At 42.8% G+C, this 27,013-nt stretch overlaps 1 protein-coding gene across 3 annotated transcripts in view; it reads right to left on the reverse strand.

Moving 5' to 3' along the window:
• The window catches only part of EFR3A (EFR3 homolog A), a 145,510-nt gene that overhangs the window by 31,360 nt on the left and 87,137 nt on the right, over window positions 1–27,013 (reverse strand). For all 3 annotated transcript variants that reach the window (XM_006258860.4, XM_019481773.2, XM_059723742.1), the window contains 6 exons: window positions 22,393–22,530; window positions 11,472–11,550; window positions 10,720–10,855; window positions 7,482–7,646; window positions 5,950–6,064; window positions 1,582–1,633 (listed from right to left, as the gene is read on the reverse strand). In XM_006258860.4, the coding sequence (XP_006258922.2) occupies window positions 1,582–1,633; window positions 5,950–6,064; window positions 7,482–7,646; window positions 10,720–10,855; window positions 11,472–11,550; window positions 22,393–22,530 (685 nt within the window). The remainder of the gene's footprint in view (window positions 1–1,581; window positions 1,634–5,949; window positions 6,065–7,481; window positions 7,647–10,719; window positions 10,856–11,471; window positions 11,551–22,392; window positions 22,531–27,013) is intronic.

Raw genomic sequence — 27,013 nt, forward strand, 5'->3', positions numbered from 1 at the left:
ACAAGATTAAGAGTCCAGGTTCCAGCAGTTCCCAGCATGACACGTGATGACTGGAAAACTTTTTAAGAGTCCTCAGCAGGTAGCACTGCCACTGTTACTGTGTTAAGATAGACTAATAGTCTGGCCACTAGCTAAGCACTTCTAAAAATTCTGTACCAATTGAGGACATTGAACACTTTTGAAAATGTAGTTCTGAATTTTCAAGAATTAATAGACAATCCTCAGCACTCAATTGAGTTATCACCCCACTTTCACTATACAACTCTGATTCATCCCCATGGCAGATTCATCTTGGCAATGAGTAAGGCAGTGGTCTTAGGGAAAATTAGTATGTAATCATAACGCTGTAAAAGACTCTGGGCCTTTTCATGTTACGCTTAGCATCTGTTTTATTTAGATCGCAGTAAGCATTACTATGAGTTAGGAAGTTTTCTAAGCAGTAGCTTACTATAATTTAAATAAAACACATCCTAAGCACTGGAGTCACTGAAAACAATCAAGTCACAGACTAAGTCCATATAAGCATTCCCCCCACCATGTCCCCAATCTGCAAGAATAAATCTAACTGGATTTAGTAATGTATATGGTGTTTTTAGACATCACTTGAAGAGCAAAAAACATTAAGAAAGTATATTTACCAGAGGAAAAATATCTATACTCATGATGAGACTTTTTAAAGTGCTGAGAAAGGCCTAGGGAGGAGCAGCACTCCCTGAGTGATGGTCACTGAGGTGTTATGTGCAAGTAACAATGCCTCGGAAGATGCTACAGTAGTTTAATGATACACATCTGCTACTATACTTTAAAGCGTGCACTTACCACTCTACCAATCAGGACTTTCCTAGTGAAGGACAGGAAAAGAATATGATTTTGGAATCTGTTAGTACTGTTAACAAAACTAACCAACTTCTCTTGAATTCTTCAGGCCTGCCAGCTATTTATGGCTGATATCTATGCTCTGGGGAACGGACTATTACCTAAGCAAATTATAACGTAACTGAGCTAGAGCAATCATTTTACATTTTGTTAATGTGAACACATGCTTTATGTTATAATTACATTAGAATCAAAGTATGTCAGATAAGTTATTCTTACTTCGTAAGGGAACAGATGACCGTAATTACTTGCATACCACAGGTACATTTTCCCCCCCAAAATGAGCCCTCCAAAAATTGGTGCATGTTTTAAGCAGAGATACTAATTGTCTCTGCTGGAATAGAAGCATGGAGGAATACAAGTGGGAAGACACTGTGCTATAATAGCTGCCACTACTGTCTAGGTCAGCAAGCAGCAGGGACACAGTCCAATTTTAACCCTCTTACAGCTGCTGATGAATTGGCAATAGCTTGTGCCTGAGCAGCCATATTTGGCAGCAGCTCTGAAAGGGTTAACACCGTACCTTGTGCCTGAAGCAGCCAGTGAACTGGCTGAGGGCACATTCAGCTCTCTACCATGATGTTGGAAAAATCTCTTTTCCCCTATATTCTGCCTTCCAAAAACAAGGTGCTCATCTTAATTCAGGGCATGTGGTAAGCAAGACGTTACAGTATTTTAGGAAATACACTGTAAGAGGAGGCTTACCATAATTAAAGACCTCAGCAACATGATCTGAATTCGCCTAGTTCCCAAATCCCTGGAAAAAGAAAAAAAAAAATAGTTTAAATCTGTATATCTGTGTATCTTCAAAATACTATGCAACCACAAATACATCAGTTAATTAGATATAATAAATGACTGTTTAATGTTTCAAAAGGATAGCTACAGGAAAACATAACTGAGTAAGCAATTAAACAGAGGAGGTCATAAGTAAACTATGTAAAGTGAAGACTGTATAAATGTCAGACGTGTCTTAATTCTGAATGACATTTACATTTTAAATACTCCACACTGTGTGAATTAGGTCTAATTTTTAGAAGTGCAAAGCACTGCTGCTTCCAAAGAATTCAGAAGGAATTGTGGGTATTAAAATCCTGTGTCTAAAAGCCGAACACCCAAATATAAAAGCTCAGAAAACTGTGACTGTGAACTACAATACAAGGAGGCCTCGTGACAAGCGTGCAGAGTGCCATTCAGTTTGCTTGCATGTTGATGTTGCACTCACTTTGGGTGAATGAATTTTTTCAGTAGTGACAGGAATCAACACAAGTGATAAGGACATACCTTCTGAATAAGGCTGTATAATCAGGCCTCAAATATATTTAGGAGAAACAAGATTAAGGACTTAAAAAATTAGTATTTCCAGCTCAAGTCAACTCACTACTTTATGGATCTGCTAATGTACGAGTGCAATTTGGTTATAATAACCCAAAACAAGATTTTTTTTCTACTGTGTTCTGAACTAGCTGCCAGTGGTGGAGAAATCCTACAATGCAAAATACTGGAGTAAGAATTACAGCTCCTTAGTCACATTCTCACAAGAGGGCATGCAGCCTTTTCAAACTGTCACAAAATAGAGGTAGGCTGAACAAACTCTCAACCAAAAATGGCACGCCCTGGAAATATATTTCAAATGAACTATGAATGAACTGTCAAAATGATTCCAAGATTCTCAGCTTGATTACCTATGAATGAATCCCATCAGCAAGCAGGTAATAAGAAAGGAAGATCAAGCCTCTTCAGAGAAAATGACACTTCAAGCAAAGAAACTATCTTCTTGGAAGAGAAACTCTAGTTCTGGATACGCTGTTGGTAGTATCATTTAAGCCTGCTGGAGAACACTAAACTTTTACGGACCACTGGATAGCTACTACTCACCTCAGTCAACAGTTGATATTTACTATTTTATTAGAAAAGCCCTCATTGCCACATTAGAAGGCAACCCCTCATCAAGAGACAGAACGTGAAATCCTAAGAAATGTTGCAAACTCTCATAAGCAGCTCTGTCTCATGGCTCTATAGGGCCTGCAGCTGTCTGGTCCCTGGGTTGTGCCCCAGGTGCCTCCACCGCATGGCTCCCCACCCTGGGATGGCACACAAAGGATACTGAACAAAGTTTTCATAGGGGAAAAGATGTTTTATTGTTGGTGGGTGGTGGAGGGGCTCTGTTTGTTGGGGAGGACTCTTTGATGCGAGGGGAATAAAAACTTGTTCTTGTGAGATGTCTGCAGCTAGTGTGGTGCTAGGGGTGGGGGATCCATGGGCAGTGGTGCAGATGGGTTAGAGCGGGAAGTGCTGGAGGAGGCAGCTAGCCAGCGCCTTCCGCACCCAGTATCCTGGCCCTCACTGGCAGGTGCACGGCTCTCCTGGGGCCTCAGCAGTGGTGCTTCCACTGCCAGGCATCCTCTGTGTGCCACACCTCCACCCAGGCCTCATGGAACAAGGCCTTGCAGATGGCATGCAGCACACAAGCTGTGAGGGTAACCCAGGGGAGGTTGTCCTCAGCAAATTTAAGGTGGGCAGTAAGGGTATGTCAGCATCCCTTGAGGCAGCTGAAGGTGTGCTCTACCAGGGCATGGGTCCAGCCCAGACAGCGGTTAAAGTGGGCCTGGCGGGGGTCCAGGTGGCTGGTGTAGGGCCACATGAGCCAGGGCAGGGGCAGGTTAGCGGGGTCCCTGATAAGGAGGGGTGGGACAGCCCTGGCACCCTGCTGCAGGTCCGGCACCCCTGGCACAAAGCGTCCACTCTCCACCAGGCTGAGCAGGCTAGAGTTCTGGAAAACATAGGCATTGTAGGCACTGCCCGCCCAACCAGTGCTCACGTGTGAAGGCCCTGTGGTGGTCCACGATGCCCTGGATCACCATGGTGTGAAAGCCCCTTTGGCTGTAATGGGGTCAGTCACTGTGGGGAGGGCAAGTGACGGGTATGTGGGTCCCAATCCAGGGCCCTGATGCGCTTGGGGAATCCCAGGGCACAGAACCCCACCACCACTGCCAGGGGATCATGCATGCGGAGCACAGTGTGCCCTAGCACATGTCCTGGAGGCTGCCACACACCTCCAAGACTGCCTTCCTGGCAATGGCCTTGCCCATGCCAAATAAGTGGCCAACATACTCCAGGCTGGCAGGTGTGGACAGCTTGAGCAGGGCAAGGGCTAGCTGGGTGTCCATGGGGAGAGGTGGCTGCATGCCAGTGGGCTGCCACTGCAGATGGAACCAGAGCTACTCCAACAGGTCCTGGAAGGTGGCCCGGGTCATCCTGAAAGCCTCTAGCCACTGCTCATTGTCCCAGGTGTGCTAGACAACGTGCTACCACCAGTCCTGGCTGGCCCAGTGCCCCAGAGTCTGCAGGGATGGAGGCCCTGGAGGGCGACAGTGGCCCCAGTAGTGGCTGGGGTCCAGCCAGGTGGAAGGGGTGGAGGTGGCAGGGGCATGGTGGTGTCCCTGGGATGGCATATGGCAGGTGGTTGCTGTGCATGGGGGAGCCAGGAGGGGCAAGACGGCTGTGGGCCAGGCTGCAGTTGGCGCGGCGGGCCAGCAGGGCCAGCGTGGTGGCCTGGAAAAGCGTGGAGCACTGGTTGTCTCTGCCAGGGACAGGGGCTGGAGCAGCCATAGTGTGGGGAGGCACAGGCAGGGAAGAGAGTGCTGCTGTGTGCTGTCCCTGGGCTGGGCACGCTGCTTCTGGCCAGGGAAGTAGCTGGCCAAAGAGCAGCGAGTGGGGCTGCCTTTTAAGCGGGCTGCTGGCAGCTGCAACTGGAGCCTGGAGTGTCCCCAGGTGGCAGTAGGGGCCCATTGCAGAGCCCTGGGAAGCAGAAGATTGGCAGCAAATCTGCTTCCGCCTCCCTGCACATGTAGATGCTTGCCCAGGACTATTTACTCACAAGTAATTTACTTGCGAGTAAACTGGTGCCGCAGCAAATTAAGCATTAAGCCTGAGTACAAAAAGCAGCAAGAAAGACTGACCCACTTTTTGAATTAACTAATATTTGAGCTGGGTGAACAGAATTGCACTTAAGCACCTAAATCCACTTCTGCACCTAAATCAGTTGAATAGAATCTGCTTCTAGGTGACCTACAATTTAAACCAAAATGAGATTGTTCAGGGTGTTACCGTGTAACCAAGTATACCTGGAATGAATAATGATCTCTTAATCACTATTCTTATAAAGGGGAAATGTAGCCTTTATATGTTAAAATGTCACAGGAAAAATTTAGCTCATAATGACAGACTTAAATAAATGTCTAACTTTTAAATATAGTGAATTCACAGCAGGATATCTCCAGGGTGTCCCTGCACCCAGGTCCTCCAGTCAGGCAGTGCAAATAGCTGTTCCAACATAGCAGGACTGCTCTGACTGAGCAGGGTAAAGGGCTGTTACAAACCAACCTGAGCATCAATTTTCCCAACAGCTCTTCCTGGTCTGAACTTGCATGTTCCTCTTGGAAACAGAAGGATACCAGACAGTCCCACTTGCTCATTACAACTCTCTTTTTGGGAGGAGTATGTGTGGGGTCAGACTGGGAAGGGCTGCAGAAAAAGCATAGGGTCCAACCACAGCTGCATCCCAATCAGCCTCTACAGAAGGCACGTGGGGCATTTTAACTTGGCCACAGCAGCACCACGTCACAGCTCTGACCTAGTGACATAAGTTCAGTATAAATTCCTCAGTATGACTACTACCAATCTGAAAACCAATTAATACAAAATGAAGCTGAAAACTGAATTATTTAGCTGTCTAAGTATCTGTAGTCATAGGATAACTATCTAGCTCACAGACCACGTTTCATAAAAACTTACGGAATTAATGAAACAGTAAGTGGATAATCTTCAAAACAGCTGTAGGACTGTGAAGCACAGAACACTACTGCAAGGGGAGGTGCGGTCAAGAGAGTTTTCCAATGAACTCTAATTAACTATGTCTTGTGGAGACCAGGTTCATATTGATGGCACAGTGTTTGACTGGTTTATAAATGATATTTAAACCCAGAAGTTGGGATTTTAGATTTCAATTTGTTTTAAATTTTTCATTTTACCAGGGCTTCATAATCATAAAAAGTAGGAAAGCATACAAACCCAAGATAACTTGTATCCAGTGAATGTGAAGATGTCCCCAAAACAGGTACTTTCCCCATGATGAACAGCATAATCTCTGATCTCTGGTAATCTGGAAGATTGCTTCCAAAAAACCCTAAATAAAAGCAGGAGAAAACACTGAAGAGAGGAGAGATATCAGCTACTCTTAGAACAGGAATAAAATGCCCACTTCTACCCGAGTCTCCTGTACCTTCTGAAAAAAAAACAACTGCTTTGTAATGTATATGATTCACCCTCATCTGTGCAACTATGCTCCTTAGTGTACACCATCTTGTCACGACTCCGTCATCCCCCCCAATAAACACTTGCTATTCTCATCCCTCCTGAGTAATTATACGATTTAAACTAGAACGTTTGACATTAATTATTAGTTAACAAGAGTACTGAGGAGCTGGAAATTTTCTTTGTTAGAACAAAATTAAATTCTTTACTTTTGCACTCTTTTATGCTATTATCAGACATGAATGGGGTACTGAAAGAACTTTTACAAGAATATGAGTATGTTCTTCCTTCATTTATGTAACATTGTATACCAACACTAGTTTATATTTGAGCTATAAGGTAATCTAAAACCATAATAAAAAATTTCTCTCAAGAAAGCAGAGTTTCACTACAGCATTGAGAAATAATTACTGAGTCCTCGGATTGATGACATAAAGATTTAAGAAATGGGTAGACTTACTGAACAAGATTTGAGAGATTCAAACTTTAAATTGGGGGAATGTCTAGTGGAATTGTTTTCATTAAAAGTACTGCAACACAGTTAGTACTAAAAGAACAGAGGGAAGCAAAAGGGAAATCATATTAATGGAATTATTTACAGAAGCTTATGCCAAAATAAGATTTTATTTCTCTTATGCAGTAATTCATGTATATACACAACTGGCCATTAGGGGTCATTGTTGCAGCTATGTTCAATATTGGTTTCCACAAGTTTTAAAGAAGTAACTAGTAAAATACATCTCCTACTATATACAGTAATGCCCATGCAGGTTTCATATCAGGAGTATTTAATAGCATCAATGATCCACAAGACTAAATTTTCATGATTCTAATGTAAATCAAAGGATGAATCTATATTTCAAGGGATATCATAGATAAATACAAGCAATGGGCTTCTCCCTATGTATTCAAAGTCTGTATCAATGCTGTGATGCTAAAAATATGCCATATATAGTTTAATTCTCATTGTGCCTCAGTGACTGAGGTATAGGCCCATATAACAAGTAAAAGAAAACTTTGTAATCATCAGTCCTGCAAACTCAGCTTAGGATCAAAAAACTAGGCCAGTCAGATATCTCTACTCTTCCTTTTAGCTTAGTGGGGAGAAGAATAAAGGGAGGAATAAAAAGGATAGGATGTGTTTTTTACTGAGGTTCTGGGTTTTGACTTAGACATCCATGTCATCATTTTTTTTTTAAAGAGCCTGTGCCCAAGTAAACGAAAAAAAAAAAAACAAAAATAACCCCCCCCCCCCCCCCCCCCCCCCCCCCAAATAAACCTTTACTCACCAATTGTTTGAATAATGGCATTCTGGACAATCCTCTCATCACTTTCTTTGGAGCCTGTGCTGACAATGGCACTGTCAGTTGAGCTACGTCCGTCCCCTAATTCAAAATCAACGCTAAGACGCAAGTGCTTCAGCAGGGTGTTAAAGACCTCCAAGACAGTTGGGCCTACAATGCAACACAGATTTTCTGTTTGTAGTTTTCAAATGAAAGATACCTAATGAAAGTAAACTAAAAAACTTTCCCAATCCATTTCAAAAGAAATGATAGAGTAGACTCACACACACACACACACACACAGGTTTTTATTATGAAGATGAGAATGATCATAAAATTTATATGCAAACTGACTTTGAATAAAATTTTCTAAAGATATCCTAGTCATACAGAGTTGCCTAGTGGGATTTTCAAGTTTATTCACTTGCACGTGACTAAAACTTTGAGTCAGACTTCAAAAGCTACTGCATTTACTGACATACCTCGCACACCTTACTGCCCAAAAAGTCAGCCCTCCAAACCTGGGGGGGGGCCATGTCTTAAGTGGGGAAGCAGACCTTTTTTTGTTGAAAAGAAGCACGAGATACGGTGCTTTAATGACTGTCAAAATAGCTCTCCCTTCTCACTGGTCATTCTGGTCTCATTCTTCTTTGGCAATCCCTCGCAGTTGAGAATGTCTTCCATGACTGTCTTATCTGTGTGTCCAAAGATGGCTGATGAGGCCTATCTGGGATTTACAGGCTCTAATGTAACTCACACAGTAGGGCTGCGTGAAGTTTTGCTGGGCGTTTCGTTTTGAAGCTGTTTCGACACGTTTGGAGCTCGAAGCAGCAAAATTGAAATGAAACAAAAGGCTCTGAAGCAGCTTCAAAACAAAATGAGGGCACCTGAAACATTTCGAAAGTTTCGAGTTTCAAAGCCGGGCTTGCTTGCAGCTAAAGAGAAACTAAGGAGAGGGAGTGGGAAGAGAGCGGAAGGACTGCTCTGATATGGACATCTAGCTCCCTGTTCAATTTCCCAGCTCTCTGATTGCTTTCCCCAGTTCTCTGATCATTTCCCCAGCTCTTCCCTGGGGGCGGGGGTTTCAACAGGCTGTTACAAACTGCAGAGGCAGCCTGCAGAAACACAGCATGCAGATCTGGGGGTCCATGCCCTGCAGGAAAAGCTGGGGAAATGATCAGAGCTGGAGGAAGCGAACAGGGGGCTGAACATCCCAGTTCCCAGTCGGATTCCCCAGCTCCACAGATCTTTCCGCAAACTCTCTGATCGTTTCCCCCAGTTCTTTCTGGGCGGTGCAGGCCCCCAGATGATGCTGGATGAGAGCAGGCTACTGCAGCCAGCTGGTGATGGGAGCTGCTCTGGGCTATTTCTCCAGCCAGCAGCAGCAGCCAGGTGAAACCCCAGATGCAGATCTGGGGGCCCGTGCCCCCCGGGAGGGCTGAGGAGCTGTGCCAGACTCTTCCTGGGGGGCATGGGCCCCCAGATTCACACGCAGGATGACAGCAGGCTGCCGCTGACAGCAGGCTACCCTTCATGCAGACCTGGGGGATCTGCACCCCCTGGAAAGTGTCTAGCACAGACCCATAGCCCTCCTGGGGAGCACAGACCCTCAGATCTGCACACAGGCTGCCACTGCTGGCAAGTGATAAAGAGTTTTGCTTTGAACAGCTTGAGGTGCAGTTTCCCAGAAATCCCTGTACCTATCTCCTTGAAAGTTGGCAGATTTCATGCCCTCAGAAAGGGCTACTATCCATGCAATTGGCATCCAAATCAGGCAGGAAATGACAAAGTTATACGCTTTTTCATGATTCCCCATTATAGACCTATTGGGCCACATGTCAAAACGTGTCAAAACGGTGTTGAAACAGTTTCAACGAAATAAAACAGAACAGTGCTTCGAAACAGTAACACAAAACACTGTCCCTCTGAAATGGAGAAATGGAAGTCAAAATGAAACAGTGCTGTTTTGCATAGCCCTATCAGATATGTGTTTCCTTGTGGAGTGGGTGGTGCTGGATCTTTGATTTGGTCTATGACATGCTACTTCTGCTGCTCCCGCTTGTTCGTCTCCCACTGTTGTTGTGAGGTTTCTGAGTGCTGAGATCCCTGCAGCAGACTTCCTCCATTTGGTGTGGTCCTGGGTGATTGTCTCCCATGAGCTGACATCAATGTTGCACTTTGAGTTGGCCTTGAGGATGTCCCTAAAGCAATTTCTCTGCCCTCCTCTTGAGCGCATGCCTTGGCTGAGATGGGAGAATAAAACTTGCTTCAGGAGTCTGGAATCAGACATCTGGATGACATGGCCAGCCCAACCAAGTTGATGCCAGATGATCACTGCCTCAATACTCGTGGTGTCTGCTTGCAGGAGAACACTACTGTTTGTATGGCTCTCTTCCTATTGGATTCGAAGGATCCTCTGCAGGCAGCATGGATCCTTCTCCAACAACTATACTGTACATTGTCCACTACTCATCTCGGTACAGCAAGTTGAGGATCATGACTGTGTAATAAGCCATGAGCTTGGTTTCAGATCTGATGTCGTGTTCTTCAAACACCCATTTCTTCAGACATCCAAAGTATGCAGTTGCACATTTGTAATGAAGAAATCCAACATTGGCTATGTCAGCCTTTTGAGAGAGATGGATTCCAAGGTACAGGAAATACTCAATGCTCTCTGGAGTCTCACTGTGGATGTGGATTACCAGGGCTGGGGCCTGGTCCAATGTACAGAAGGAGCAAAGTCCAGTGTTAATCCTCTCACAGCTGGTAAGGATTTTGCAACAGATATTGGCTGAGCACTGTAGCTTGTACCTGAAGCAGCAACTGAACTGGCACAGGGCAGGCAAGCTACTTGATGTTGCTTGTGGTGTAGAAACAACACTTCATTACTTCTTTACTGTAATTAGTTCTTTATATAAAGTTCCTGTAAATAATAATCTTACTACTGTCCTTGCAAGGTTTGAGGGCCTAGCCTTGTGCTGCCTTGCCACACCAGAAGTTCTGGTTGCCTCACTCAAACTATTTCCCGGGATACGACACTTCCTGGACACTTTATGCTTTGAGAAGGACTTACTCTATGTCATAACTGTCTGTGACTCTGGAAATTTTTTTTCTACATTACTTTACAAAAAGAAGTTGCATGTCTTATTCAGAGGCGTGCGGTATGTTACGTGATACAGTATAATTAATTTCTACTCACAACAACAGTCCTTTGGTCCAGTATCAATAATTGAATATAGCTCACCTATGGATCCTTTAGCAGCAATGGCCACTGCTTCCAAAAGAACCTGAATAATCCCTGCTCGCACTCGTGGTGAATCTTTTTTACGAGCATCCAGGTGTCCCAGGATTTCCTGAATTACATGATGGGAGTATTGAGCCTGCAGAAGAAAAAAGAAAGTAACTTTTCTTTGCAATAAAAGATAAATTCACACAGAGTTAGCCAATCTTCAGTGCTGACTGAAATCCTGCATCATGGCACTCTTCTCTTCTACACTCCATTGGTCTAAATCTAGATAAAAATAAATAGTAGGTTGGATAGAATGTCATTATATATCTCAATTTTTTTCAGAATGGCTTCTTTTAAATTGTACCTGGGTGACCAGCAATTATTGGTTGAATCACTTATCAGCAGCTTGAATAAATAACCTGATGGAATTATGTGGCTTTTGGATGCAAGCTCATGATTAGAAAATCAGTTCTAGTGTTCTTCTTTCTTCTACACATTTACTAGTCGCACTCCTAATAGGATTAGATACTGAATAATTGGGATTCTTGGTGAGAATGTATATAGGGTTAAATGGTTCAACATGTACTGGAGTTTAGAATGATTTTTCTATAAGGTATGTTAGGCAGGTGCATTCTGGATTCTTCACTTTAAGTAGTCTCACTATTATAGGTAATGAACATACAACCCAGCTAGTTTAGTTCTCAGAATGTGTATGAGACACAGTATTTCATCTAATCATAAGAAAAATTAAATTAAATTAAACACACCTGTATAGAATACATGATGATTTTGAAGCAGGAGACAGCAAATTCATTGGGGTCCCATAGTCTGTGGTGGTCTAAATGCCTGTAACAAAACCAAAAGACAGATCTTATTTTCCTTAGGGTTTTTTAAAACTGATTCTTGAAAAAACATGGGTTGTATTGCAATAATTAGTTGTTTTCAGTTTAAAGTAAAAATGAAATCTGTTTACATAACAGAAGACTATTTTGGGCACCCCACTTATTATTGTTATATGTCCAAATATCATTCATTTCCTTTCTCTTACACTTCAAAATGACAGCCTTGCAATTATGAAAGAATCGGACCTTTAGAAACTACAGGTCTTATTTTCTCCAGAGATTCTGCTTTAAAGTTTGGACATGCCAAATATTTCTTACAAGAATGCTAAAAATTGTATGCTTTAAAAGTTGGCTATTCTATTGAAGAACCTAAAAAAAAATATATATATAATCTTATCAAAAGGTGCTATACACCCCAGATCTCACTGAAACCAACTGCCTTCTAATTATAAAAGCATTACCTTCCATTTTATAGTTGAACAAGCATGGTAGTCAAGATTTTAAAAAATCATAGGCCTATAGCTAGATTTTGGTATCTGAGCTCAAACTACTTTTTGCACTGTGGAAACAGATATGCAGGAAAGCTATTAAAAAGATATAAACCAGGGGTTGGCAACATTTTTGGCCAAGGTTCCAAAAACAATCCAACCCTGACCCATACCTCGACTTGGCGGATGAGAAGCAGACCGCAGGGGAGTTGTAAGGGGCCTGATCCCTGTTGCTGCTGGAGGCTGCATCTGCATCTCCAGGCAGATGGTGGGGTAGGGGGTGGCATGGCTCTCCCATGGCCCCTTCCCCGCCCTGCATCCTGGGGTGTGCATGCATTGGCTGCTGGCAAGAAGCCAGCGCCAATGCTCTGGAGCCTGGTGCAGTTCTTTACAGTCTCTTGGCTGCCTTCCATAGCTGGCCCAGGCTCTGGGCAGCTGAAGCAGCCGGGAGGCAGGCTGCAAAGAGCTGCACTGGGCTCTGGAGTCCTGGCACCAGCTCTACGCCTTGGGGCACATGGCAGGGAAGGGGTCAAGGCAGCATAACCTCGGACCTCCCCTCTGCCATCTTAGAGGCATGAATGAAGCTGCCGCTGCCACAGAGCTAGTGCCAGTGTTCTGGAGCCAGGTGCAGCTGTTTGCAGCCTGCCCACCACCTACTGCAGCTGTCCAGATCCCAGGCTGATCATGGCAGGTATTCGGGAGGCTGCAAACAGCTGCACCAGGCTCTGGAGCCCTTGGCCAGGTTCCCTGGCAGTGGCAGCTGCACGCACACCTCTGGGTGGACAGCAAGGGAGGGGCAGGGGTTGTGCTGCCCCAGGCCCGTTCCCTGCCATCAGCCTGGAGGTGTGTGCACAGGTGTCATGGAGCCTGTCCACCTGGTGAGAGCAGCGCAGGCAGGCTCTATAGCTGGTGGTAGCTGCCCAGAGACCAGGCTGGCTGTGGCATGGCAAGCAAAATGGCCTTGCGTGCTATGCAAGCTGGGGATTGCCAACCCCTGGTACAGACTGGTCCAAAAATCAGAAAGCAATAGGATTTATGGTATTATAATTAGTTTAACGAGGAACAAAAAAAGATAAATAAAAAAGAAAGCCAAATTTTAATTTCTCCACTTCATTGTGGAATAAAGCATGTAGCTTCCCCTACATTGTAATAACCCTCCTCTGCTTGTGAGTTCTTAAACTCAAGAAAATTAATCTGTTCCAGCATGTAGGGAATTCTATGATGCATCATGTATTTCTTGTGTGTGTGAAAACAGAAGTTTTAGTGGACATGTACCAACTCCTCATACTAATACAGTCATAGAGAAACAAGAGAGCCTAGAATACTTATTGTACCTTGAAGTATCGAACTTGAAATGAAATATAATGAAACTATGCTGCATCTATAGCCAAACCACAATAAAGATCACACTGTAGACATAAAACATTAATTTTCAATGCTATCTGAACTCGTAATGTTTGCTGGCAAACTGATACAGAGAGAATAAGAGCACAAAAATCACTCCTTTTGATGACCTTTTCCCCCCATTGTACTGTCTCACTTTACTTGCATACCGTTTGTAAGAAATGTAATCATCTTAAGGTCTGTTCTTCAAGCATATTGTTTACCCTCATGTACCAATCCCTAGAATATTAGTTATTTATTGTAGTGCACATGTACACAGTAGCGCATAACTATTATCCATAAAAAAATATGCACAAAGGTGATCTGATAAAGTTTTAATTTGACATCTCTGCCACTTTGCAAATGTGGTCACTCGTTTCCACCAGAGATAGAGACATTCTCCCAACAATGAGCAAGTAACCTTGAAGTTTAAAATGCTAAATGGTGAAATCAGCGGATCTAAGGTAAAATAACTTTCCAAGCATATGCAATGCGACTAAGATATACATCAATCTTTTAACATCCAAGTATGAATGGCTTAACATTTTATGTTGAAGTTGAAGAAGCTGGGGGTAACTGTTGCTTTTGGATATACCCTCTGAAGATAGAAGTAAGCGAGCATTTTAGACAATATAAAAATCATACCAAATCATTATACTTTAAACAACAAGGAGGGCACATAAGTTTTCTAAAACAGAGGCTTCAGCTTTGGTAGAACAGCATGGTCTGATAATAATCTGTGCATTCTGAGGAAAAATTGAGACTTTAAAACGCTGTCTAAGAAGTCTTTACTGTTAGTAATGCTTTTATGTGCAGTATGTTTTTGAAATGCTGATTCCAACTGGAGACTGACATCACAGCTGCAAAATCATTTTCAGCCTAGCTTTCTCCACTGCATATGTTAAGCTTCTAAGGACAATTTCTTTAATAAGAATATTGTGAAGGGACAAGTACGTAAAATAGGTTAGCATACAAAATGCATCAGAAATGAAAGGCTGTTTTAACTTCCTTTGCCTAGAATCTGGAGACTCTGATTAACTGGATAGCTAGCTGCTACCAGACCCAACAGAATAGACTGCCTTTTCTTTACAGCAGCCGATTATAACATTTCCTAATAACTATATTAATTATAACAGCTAGCATAAAATTTGCTCCCCCCTTCCCCCCATTCCTCCACCGCTCTTGTGAATTATCTTCATGTGGAAATTTTTTCTTTGCTTTCTCATTAGCTGTGCTAATCATCGTACGTAAGAGTGCAAGACAAGTATAAAAACACTGCACGCCTTGGCAGACTCAATAGCACTTGTCAAAAGGTGGTTAGTAAACGGAAGGCAGTACTGATACCGATGCAGAATGGATGTGCCCTGCACTTGTTACTGCTCTGCGCCCAGGGAGCTAAGCTGGAGCAAGTACCCACTTCTCATTTCCTCCTAACCACCAGTGCTTGAGACAGAGCTTTTGCATTATGATCCAGATGGCTGAACCAAATGGTCTAGACCGCTGAAAGCTCTTGATTAGGTTCACAACTTAAAGAGAATACAATTACGTTATGAAGCGCTTATTATTTTATTTATGCATTCAATTTATATTCTACCCTTCCCAATGGCTCAGGGCAACTAACAATAAGAGAATAGAATAATTCATAAAACAGAAGTGTGACAAGAGAGCAAAACAGCGTAAAAGACAACTACGATATCAACATAAAATGGAACCCCCAAAAGTGATTCTCAAACTTTTTAGACAGAAGGCACCTCCCCTGCCCCCCATAACTTTGTGCATTTAGCAGCATCTCAGTCTAGCATGGGGAAGAACAAGTAGAAATGGGACAGGTGTCATCTGCTCACTGCACACTCTGCTCTCACTGGGAAGCGGGGTGGGGGGATGGGGTGGAATGGAAGTGTGTGTGAAGGGGTCATATGCACATGTGGGGGAGCTGTCTGGGAGCCAGCCAGGGGTGAGGGGAGACAGGGGGTGCGTGTGGCAGAGCTCGTCCGGTCAGCAGCTGCCCACACAGCATTCCACATGGGGCTGAGCCCTGTCCAAAGCTGCCTGTACCGTGCTCCTGCCCACACCTGCCGGCCCCAGCCCACACCCTGGTCAGCGCACAGCTTCTGGCAGGTCTGTTCCCAGCGCAGTGCTCCGACCGCTCCTGCCGAGGCAGCTCGTGCTATACTTCTGCCAGCCCAGGCCCTAGCCAGTGCACAGCTTCTGGTGGGGCTGTTCCCAGTGTGGCAGCAGTCAGCCTGATGCTCCCCTGACCTCCAGCGAGAGCTGCCAGCCTGAAGCTTCCCACCCACCTATGTGAGGCAGGGCACCAGGGGCAGGAGTGAGAGGAGCGACCTCAGGGGGCGAGGGGAGCACAGCAGCACCCATCCGGCTTCAGCCACCCTGGGAACAGCCCCACCAGAAGCTGCACAGGGCCCATATCACCCCCTTGTCTCCAAGTGCGGCAGGGCTGTTCTGGAAGTTGTGTGCTGGGTGGGGCCTTGACTGGTGGGGCTGTTCTTCTCCCTTTGCCTCCAACTGCAGCCGCTGCTCCTGCTGTGCCACTCCGGGCAGTGGGGAAGCTTCAGCTGGGCAGCTCCTGCCCAGTGCATGGAGATCCTGCTCTAGGTCCTGGCTGCCTTCCACCTGCTCTACACTGCTCCCCACCCACCCAAAGCCCCATAGGGAGTTTTGGCAAGTTGCCGCATGTGGGGGAAGAAAGGTGGTCACCCAACCTGTGACAGCTTCCTATGTGGCCCTTGGGTCCAAATAATTGCCTAACCCCTGCTCGACACAGTAGTTGGGTGATATCCTACATCTGGTCAACGCCCTCTTGTTGGACACCCACCAGCATCTTGTGGATCTTTGGATCTCATTGGCTCCTAAGCCCACTGAGTTGGAGCACTGTCCAGGCATCGCCTTTGCTTTTAAGAGCTCTGCTCAAATATGCTGTCTTGTTGCCCTTTTCAGAAGTGCGACTCTACAGTGTAGCTGTCTTATGCCTTAAGAGTGTTTCAAAACCCAACCGAACCCTGATGTCTCCCTGAGACCTTTAGCACACTGGCTGCAAACAGATGTTGAATTTGTCCTAGAAGAAACCATTTTTAACCCGGGACAAAGTGCATTTGTTCAGACAGCCCTGTTCACTGTCCCAGGATAAGCACTAAAAATGGAATAAGAAGTGTTTATAGTTTTTTCCTGGAACTGCATCATGGAATCAATGGCAGAAAAGCAGTATTGCAGTCAGCCCCTCACTAAACCCTAATCAGAAGGGCAACGTGTGTACATGCCAATCCTGGGATATTTCTATTTTGGAACATACCCAGACACAACTTGTCCTGGGCAGTGTCTGTTCTAAGCCACTGTTTCCCAAAACCACCTCCATTCAGATCTACCATTGAACTCAGTGGTTTTCAAATGTTTTTTCAACCCTGCATTCACCCTTCCATAGGCACGGTGGAGAGCACAGCTGGAAGGCTGGGGGCTGCTGAGGAGTGGGGACAAGCTGCAAGAGCCACTTGTTCATGGGACGCTAGGGTGCCTGGCACTGGGCAGAAGGAACAGCAACTGCTTACTCCCTTACCCAAGGGCTGGGTACTGCAGTCCTTTTGGAAAGATCTTGTGCCACCCTGGTTAAGAATTAATTTGTTCTAACAGTATTCCAACTATCATCGTTTGCTAAATGCCTGCCCAAACAGGAAGGTCTTACAGCACGTCCAAAAGATGCCTAGGCTCTGGCATGCCTCAAGAGGGAGTTCCAGAGCTGAAAAGTGACTGCTGAAAATGACATCAAGTGTTTTTGCCAAGCAGACCTGACACGTTGATGATACTTGCAGGAGGTTACTGTTGACTGACCATGTCGATCATGGTAGCGCATACGGGAGAAGACAGGCCCAGAATGTTTATGGACTTATAGGTCAAAACCAGCATCTTGACTTGTGCTCAGAAAGCTACAGGGAGTCAGTCCAGACTCTGAAACACTGGAGATGTGTGGTCCTGTTGACCCACCCGCATCAGAAGGTGGGCCATTGCTTTGTGCACAGCTGCAGCTCCAGACAGTCATCACGGACAGCCCCACATAGGGATCATTGCAATAGTCTAGCCTTGAGGTTATGAAGACATGGATTATGGTGACTGCACCAATGACAAATGATCCCTTGTCTAGATTCAGTTTCATTTGGTTCACCTACACCCAAGCCCCAGCTGCAGTCAAGTGCTCTACTCTATCCCCTCAAAGACAAAAATGAGATTGTTACTAATAGAAAAGAAGGTAGGTAGACTTTTATAGAACTAACTGAAAGGCCAACTATTTAAGAATAACAATCTGAGATGACCAAAATAGATGAGTTTAGGGGGGGGTTGAATATTACTCTGAATAGATCCCAAAGATAAACATTTCTGCTTTAATGGAGAGATCTTTTGCTTTGCATCAAAATTGTTAAACAGCAGGCAAATGTGGTCTTTTTCTACAGAATTCAGACGGCCAGATTCAAGTCTTTCATGCAGAGATTATTGGTTGGAATGATTAACAGAACCACAATATAAAAAAAGAAGATTGTTGTTTTGCTGGACCAGAAATTCATCTGCTACAGAACCTGAACTTATTTTCTTCTATTTCCACAAGCAGAACATCTGACACATCACTTTAACACTGACAACCAACACCTATTTAGCAAGGCCTCCAAATTTTACATATTTGATTCAAAACAAAAACCTCCCATTCATGATTACCAGAGCCATGTCTGCTTAAGAGACCAGCTACATTATTTTAAATGCTTGGAAAAGAAGGACCTACTACATTAATCTACACATTTATGGACCGACTAAGGGTAAAAGAGCAGACTTGTTCCTTTTGGTTCTGATTTTGTGAGGAAGAACAGCCAAGGAATCTGCAAATGTTCACAAACATGTGACCGTTACCATCTGAACAATGCCTCTCAACTTCTACCAGTGAACAGCACAACAACTTGGCCAACCCTTGGAACTACCACCAAAGATGTGCACGCTGCTTTGAAAAAAAAGAAAAAAGGGGGAAAAGGCACTGATGGCAAGGACTACAAAGTTTGGAGGGATGTTTCAAGACTCATGAGTGTTTCCTATTAATAAAAATGGAAGATTTGCTCCTGGGACACAAAAGATATCACTGGCATTGAGATTTTCCTTCCATTCATTCTGGGAGATGCAGCTTGCCATCCATGTCCCTGGCTCTCGAAGTCTTACTTGAGACATGGCTAGCAGACAGGAGCTATTCAGCTCCTTCTTGAACAGCTGCAGAACAGCAGAAAGTGCATTTAGGAAACTGAATGGGAGACAGCATGGAGATGGCACTTTCTGATAAAAATGTCAAAAGCTTATGAGCAGCAAAGCCTGCCTAACATTGGATTTACTTGCTCTTGTTTGCACAAGAGAGTTGATAGAGCAAGGGCAAGAACCTTACCAATGGGTTGAAAGCCCAGTTGTGAGATTTTCAGAACATGATGAACAGCGAGGCTGGGACAGTTAGACAAGTTTTATAATGCAAGACATCACCCTAAGAAATCCTTGCCTCACACAATTCCTGGACCATTCTGGCTACATCACTCTAACACTGTCATGAACAACCTGAGAAGACTTCCTCTCCAAAATGGGAGCTACAAGGGGCGCACAATTCAAGACGGCTTGGTATTTACCTTCAGGCAGAAGGCTAAAAATGTTGAGATGGCCCATGTATACAAACTCCTATGTAACTGGAGTTTTTACATTCTGTGTGCAACATCTTTCTTTAAGGACGCATTTTTTTTTGCCTATTTTCCTTTTTCATTAAGTCATATTTCATATAAGATTTACATTCAATCTATTATTTATGAAAAGGGAAATACACTGTTTTTATGTATAGGAAGAGAAGCTTTAAAAAAAGAGGAATGTATTTTATATTCAGTACGTTGATTAGATTTTATGAAAAAAATATCAAATCATCTCTTAAATAAGCAACTGTTAATTGAGCAAACTGTGCAAACAAAACCATACTGTAAACACAACTCTGCAAACAACATAGGTATGAATCAAACTCTGGTACAAATAATCTGTCAATGTAAACTTAAAAAAAGTTCAAGGGTCACCTCCACCTGTGTAAGAACCACAACGGTCAAAAGTTAAGGGGCACAAATATATATATATCTGTGTCGATGAGCCTTTATAATTGATTTCATTTTATATTCAGTGTTTTCTGCCAGGTAAATAAGTAAGCTAACAAAATGCAGCCTTTGCTTTAAAATTCTGGTTGCTCAGGAGACTTCTATAATGCTTACAGAGTAAAGGGGCAGAGCTATTTAAACAGTTATCTTTCCAAATATAAGTGCACTTTATAGTCAGAGATGAAATGCTGCCTGCTGTCAGTTGGCATGCAAATCTATAAACATGATGGAACAAAATTATTCTTTAACATTTGCCTTATTGAAAACAGATTATAAATTTGCCCATTAATGCACCAGAAGAGTCACTGTGAATATCAAAGTAATAACATCTATAAAAGTAATGTCACAGTTTGTGTTTGCAAATTATTCCTATGTAATTTAAAGGTGACTGTATAGTTGACATTCCATTTCCTGTTTGTTTTCCATACACTAAACTGCACATAAAAGAGAACTTTTCTGTGAAAACTCTTTCATTAACCCAGACTTCAGAGACCGAGTACACAAAATTTTAGCCAAAGAGGTATGTTGAAAATTATGAGGATTACTTTGCTTCTGAGATACACTAGTACCACTCCAGTTTGGATGCAGTGAGTTCAGTTCAATTGTCATTATTATACTAGCGCTTGCTTTTTCTCGCTCCATGTTAAATATTAACTATGTTGTAGTATGTTCTTTAAAAAATAAACAATATTTTTGACCTGAATATGCTGTACTACGTTTTTTGAAAATAAACAAACACTGCAATTACAAAAATAACCCGGGCAAAGGACGGGTACTTCAGCTAGTTATTACATACACTTTTCATGATTTTCATTACCCAGTTTACTAGATAAAATAGTTAGATTAAATGAAAATTAAAATGAGAATCTGAGACTATCTATCTGTTGAGCATATGGATGTGGAATGAGCACCAAACCTTTTTGTCAAAGAAAAAGAGTGTTAAGATCGATCCTCAGGGTTTACCTTAAAAGTTTGATTTAAGTATTCACTTGACCCCTATCACCTCTGAACCCTTCATGAACTTATGCTACCTTATCTTTCTCCTTTATGAGGCAGAAAGTACTATTATCTTAAGTTTCGACTGAGGAACCAAAGGTATGTATATACTGCATTTGGAGGAAGCCTTAGAGTGCTGCCCAGAAATAAGCCCCACCCATTCATCTCTAGTCTGGGCGTGCACAAGCCACAAATCAGGGCCCCTGACTAGTGGTAGGATTGGGATACAGTTAAAATTGGTCAGAGCCCAACCATTCATCAGCCAGGGCAGGCAGCTTGCTGCCCATGTCCACCTGAGCAGGGGAGCTTGGGATCATGGAGCTCCCCGTCACCCAGCTCTATGAGTGCTGGTAAAAGTCCACAAGCAGAGGCAGCTGTGGATTGCAGAGCACACTGAGATACCTCATCCCCAGCTGCTTGTGCTGCCAACTTGTCAGAGGTTTGCAGGCAGACAGATTGGGAAGGTCTCCAGCTGCCCATGCCATGGATCTGGCATTGGGCTATACACCCTGGATTATAAAGTTTCCCTACATAGGGTGAGCCTGTGACATTTAAAGCCACATCATGAAGACCAATGCTGGGCTGGATGCCACATGTTCAAATTAAAGCATGATAAACGCCAGTCACAAAGTTTTTTTTTCCTTTAAATGTAAAATATCCTTGTGGCTGGTTTGCCATTTTATCACACTACAAATTGGCAGAACATGTGACACACACATTTATGGCACAGTTAATATGTTAATTATACCATAAATGAGATATCTGCCAGGACTCTAGGTAAGATTGCTTCCAGAGAGACCTGAGTGTAGCAGTGGGTTGCATGTTTGAGCTGCTCCATGCAGTAAATTACTGACTAATTTATAGGCTTGGGCACATCTGCAGCAAACATTATTTCTCAGCAGCATTCCTAGCTTCACTCCAGAGGCAGTATCAGTTTATCTTGAGAAACAAAACATTTACACCAGCATAATCATAAGCCTTTGCACCAGTTGAAGCAAGACGACATGACATACGGCCTTATACCAGAGTAATTTAATTAAATGCAGTATATAAAACCACCCCAGGAGAAAACAAGTTAAAACGCTGGAGACCTAATCTGGAATACAGGGGACAGTTCTGATCGTCTGTTTTCAAAGAACGAAGAACACATTGGAATAGGTACATCAGAAAGGGCTAAGCAAACAACCAAAGATAACATATCAAAGGGAAACGACAGGTCAGGTCCTACTTTGTCTTGCTGAAGATCTGACAAGCTGAATTCCCCAAGGTCTTGGAGAAGCACACGAAGATGGAGTCAAATGCAATGTACAAGAGAAGGGTTTTTGAACCCGAAAGCTTGCTTAATAACTATTCTCCAACCATTTGGGTTGGTCTAATAAAAGATATCAAATTCACCCAAGGAACCTTGTCTGCCTATGTACAAGAGTTGTTCATTTTTAGAAGTGTTCCTCCCTCCAGCGCCAGGGCCGAAGACAGGCATGGGCAAACAGGGCAGCCACCCGGGGCCCGGAAAGAAAGAAGGCCCCAAAATGGTAATTTTTATTGTTATCATCATTGTCATCTCTGGCGAAATGGGGCCCAATACTAAAAGTTCACCTGGGGCTGCCAGGAGTCTAGGTATGGTGCTGTCTAGTGCCTGGGAAAAAGATTCAAAGCAATATTCAGAGTATAAAAGATTAGTATATTTCAAGAGATGTTTCAAATTTACAATTAAATTTATCATTTGTATTAAAGACCGTATATCCATGTTACTGATCTATTTAAGGCAGTTTCAAATTTCTAAAAGAAAAACAGTAATTTTGGCACTCATTTCTTACTCACGCAAAAACGGGTCTGACAGCATTGTTCATATTCCCATAGGTTGCTCGGCCTAGTAGTTCTCTGAAACAGTTCTCAGCCAATACAGCAGGGTTTTCTTCTTTTTCACCTCCTGTAGGGGATGAAGGTGGACCAATACGACTGGAATGAAAGAAGGTCAAAGTTAGTTCACTTGTAAATATTCCTGGGGTAAATACTCCTGACTAGTTACATCTGTGACTCATCTTTTTCTTTTTAAGTGCCTGACATAAAGCCTGACATAAAAACTTCAACATGTATCAAGAGAAAAAAAAAATCTGTAGTTTTGTAGGTAAATAATATTATCTATATTAGCAAACAGCATGGAACGGGGATTGCAGATTCTGATCCGTTCAGCACAAAGCATACTGTAAGTGTTCTATTAATGCAGTCACAACACCTTATTATTTGGGGAACAAAAAATAGCTATCAATATTGACATGATATCTACTGGACACATCTAGTATTATAGGACTAGAATTAAGTTGCCTCATAAGAACAATATTCTTTATTCTATGCAGCTTTCAGTGTGAAATAATTTAGCATGATTAATCCCATTAATAACTTTCTATTAGTTCACTAGATTAAATTCATCAATGCTGCCAATATTTCAGTTATCTTAAGACTTTCAAGTTTGATATGAACTGCTCCACTGCCACAGAATACTGATAAAAAGTTGTATTAAGAGTTTGGTGGTAGTAAATGGAGCTGTTATGTAAAGTCACAATGTCTCCTCTGATCTAACTGCAGTTTTGCTCCTGCACTAAATGGAAACATCTGCTCTAGAACATAAGAACACTAAGCATAAGAGCTGCCATTTACTGGTTCAGACCATAGGTCCATCTTGCCCAGCATCCTGTGTCACACACTGGCAGAGTGGATGCTGAAAGGGAGAGTGAACCAGACTGACCAGGGTCCCCCCCTACTGTTCTTCTCTCACTTGTAGCTTCCAGCATTTAAGGCATAACAAATTCTAATTCTAAGGATGCATCCCTAATTTCCATGGCTCCCAACAGCTAGTGATGCTCCTCTTCTCTAAGAATCTGTCCAATCCCTTTTTGCATCTGCCTAAACCCACAGCTTCTGCAACACCTGGTGGCAATGAGTTTCAACATATACTGTGCGAAAAAAACTTCTATTTGTTAGTTTGAAGCGTACTACCTACAAGTTTCAAGGGACATCACTGACAGAAACACACCTCACTGATCTGTGGCTTTCTAGCAGAAGCTACAACGATCAAGGCACTGAATGTTTGGACTCAGTCTGGCCTTTGGACTCTGTCGTGATGGTCTAAAGGGGGCACGGTAGGTCTAGGGCAGCCTCCACTCGTCCATAATCTTGCCTAGGCGTACAAGCTGAAGGTGTTGGTGTGATGGTCTCATGGGCCTCTTGCACATACACCATGATCCAGGGGATCAATGTTTGCCAAGATGCCTCTCCTCCCCCTCAAGTGTCTCTCTTCTACACTAAATACACTGAGACTTTAGTTTCACCCTTGTTGCTCATCTCTAGACCTTCTCTAGTTCTTCTATATCCTTTTTGATGGGCAGGGACCAAAACTGGGCACAATCTTCAAGGTGTGGATGCACTGTGGATTTAAAAAGGGGCGTGATGATACTTTGTTTCGTTTATAATTCTCTTTTTAGTAATCCCAGTGTTTGCCTTTTTGACGGCTGCTGAGCCTGAGCTGTTTTTAGTGCTGTTAATCTGTTGCAACTCACTCCAGAATGCCTTGTATTATATCTCCAATTCACATGCAGCTTTTACTAGTAAAGCCAATTGCATACAAAGTTCCCTCCATAAAAACGTATATCGCAGAGAGAAGAATTAGTCAGTTAAGAAGGGACCTTAATGATATCAAAAGAAACTGGGCTACATCTCTTTTACAAAAAGCCAAAACTGTAACAAAGAAAGTAATTAGACTTCTATAAAATAGACAAGTGAGAAAACAGTGTGTGATATTTCAGGTTGTATAAATTTAAGTGACACACCTGATATTTACTGGGAAGAATAGGATATATTTTACATTGAATAAAAGGACAAAATCAATGCAAAAACTTACAAAACTTACAAAACTTTATTAAGAACAAAGTGACTAATGATCTCCTTCACCTGCCCACAGTTCGCTCCTCATTAGGTAGGCGAGTGTGAAATGAAATTTCAGTACTTTTGCAGTAGCAGATGGCTTGCGAGTTTAAAATATATACGTATATATATATATCAGATAGAACTAATTGGAACACTGTCGCCCACACAGCCACATCACAACTTGATTCTGCAGAACTTCAAATTCACCCTCCACCTGATTGTTCACCAGCATTACAATATCAATTGCAGAGGACAACACAATATTTAAGTTTCTGTATTGGTTTACCCACATCTAATACTACAGACCAAGATGTTACAGTGCTTGGCCAATTTTTGTCTTTGCTGAATGTTATTCTTCACCTATACTAGACTGCAGGCTACCTGAATCTCACATTTTTTCTATCACTGAATAATATTTGTAATAGTTGGAGCTTGAAAATTGTACTTTTAAATTCATATATTTATTTACTCTTAAGAGCAAAGATAAATGAATATAGACTTTGATGTGCACTTTGCTGTATTTGCAAAAAAGTGCTTGTTCAAAGACTGCTTTTTCCACCCCGAAAAAGGTGGACAGGTTATACAAGCAAACTGATCTTTAAAACACAAAGTAGATAATAGGAACCAATAAAAATAACTATAAAAAAATTTGCAGAAGTACAGTAGGGCACTTTATCCCTTAGTATAGGCATAATGATGAAATTATTTTAACATAAATCCTTCTGTTGACTAAAGAATGATTAATTTAATTTAATAGGGATGGAACACAGGCATGCACAAAGTGGAAAGAAAAACCAGAAAAAACTTAACACTAACTGCTAATGAAGCCTTTAATTAAAAAGCAAATCCATTTTTATTCTTCCGGTCCATTGATTTCAGTACAAAAACTAATTGTACAATATTTTGTTTCATGCAGTAATTTAAAGTTTTAAATAATTATTTTTCTGAATTCATGCAGTGAGGGCATTTTAGTATTTTCAGGATGTTATCTGAGAAAGTAGCAATGACCATGACATTTGAAATATCCAGACTTTATCATCTGAAATGTTCACTTTCTCCAGAAGTTTACGTTCGTATTTGAAAGCAACATGAAAAATGTTCTTTCCTTCAAAATACCAAATTCATTTTTGTCAAGCTATTTTAGTTTGCCCAAACCAAAACCAATTTAGGCTTCACCTCTACAGTTAGACTTTGCACAGGGCTAGATTAAGTACACAGAGCTTCCCAAGGGTCCAGAAATTTGTCAGGGGAGAGCAGTAGTAATTAATGTTGTCATCACTCCCCCAACCTCAATGCCAAATTTCCAAGTCCTGTAGGCCAAATGACCTGTCCCTGAGTGCCGGTGTACAGGGAGCTAAGACCAGAGTCCAATCTTGCACGCACAGATTGCTGGGGCCAGGGCCCAGTTTGGCACAGAGTTAGGGATGCAACCAAGATATAACTTAAAAGGGGGGGGGGGGAGGAGGGGGGTCATGGCCTGATCCAATGCACAATGGATTGAGCCCATGGACCAGATCCAGCACTCATTGGATCAGGCCCGTGGGCTGGATCCAGCATATGGACACGCCCCACTCATCTAGCCCACAAGGCCAAAAGGTCAGGCATCATTTTCTAACGCAGGGGTGTCAAAGACACAGCTTGCGGAGCCATGTCATTTGTCCCCCAGTGCTGCCCATGTGTCTCAATGAACCACAGGCAGCATGAGGGCTGTGCTGGATGGCCCTACATGGCAACTGCTTTGGGAAAGCCACGTGTGGCCCAGCAGCCCTGCAGCAGCTGGAGCAGGACTGGAATGAGGGGGGCCTATTTGTGGGTCCAGTCCAGTCCACAGACCAGTCCTGTACCATTCATCTGGCCCATGGGGCCGGATGAGTTTGACACCCCTGTTCTAAAGCATCTAAAGATTATTTTGCTAGCATGCGCTTAAGATCTTAACAGACATTAATGATTTTTTTCAAAATAATATTCTTTTATTATAAAATTGCATTTATACCGTAACAGTAGATATCAAGTAGTATTATGCTATTGCTGCTAAAGAATAGTTTAAGTTTTATATTCTTGTAGCACATACACCACTGAAGAGAAGTGCCTTTTTTGAAATTGTGTTACAGGTTCAAAGCCCTATTTTAAGCTACTGCATAGGATAATAAAACCAAAACCATAAACACATGCCTCACTGTAATGCAAGAACATGTATTAGTTTCTTTTAACAATACCTGTGTTAACTTTGTTTACAAAGACCATCCATTAAAACTGCTAGGTTATATTTAGTATTAATTTCCTCGTAGCTGGAAAATACAGCCTATGAATACTCCAAGTCAAATTTGAAATGTCGTTAGTCAAATGCCCATGCAATTCACAGCACTTCAGCTTTCTAACAGCCACAGAAGCTTTTAATGTTTTCAGGATGGTATAATCTAAAATTGCAAAGTCAAAACCAAATGCCTTCAGTTATGTCAGTATATTAGAAGCTTCAATACTAAATAGATGGGTGAGAAGCTTGCTGGACTTTTAAAGG

The sequence above is a fragment of the Alligator mississippiensis genome, chromosome 3, assembly GCF_030867095.1.
Source record: "Alligator mississippiensis isolate rAllMis1 chromosome 3, rAllMis1, whole genome shotgun sequence".
In the NCBI taxonomy this organism is placed as follows: domain Eukaryota; kingdom Metazoa; phylum Chordata; order Crocodylia; family Alligatoridae; genus Alligator; species Alligator mississippiensis.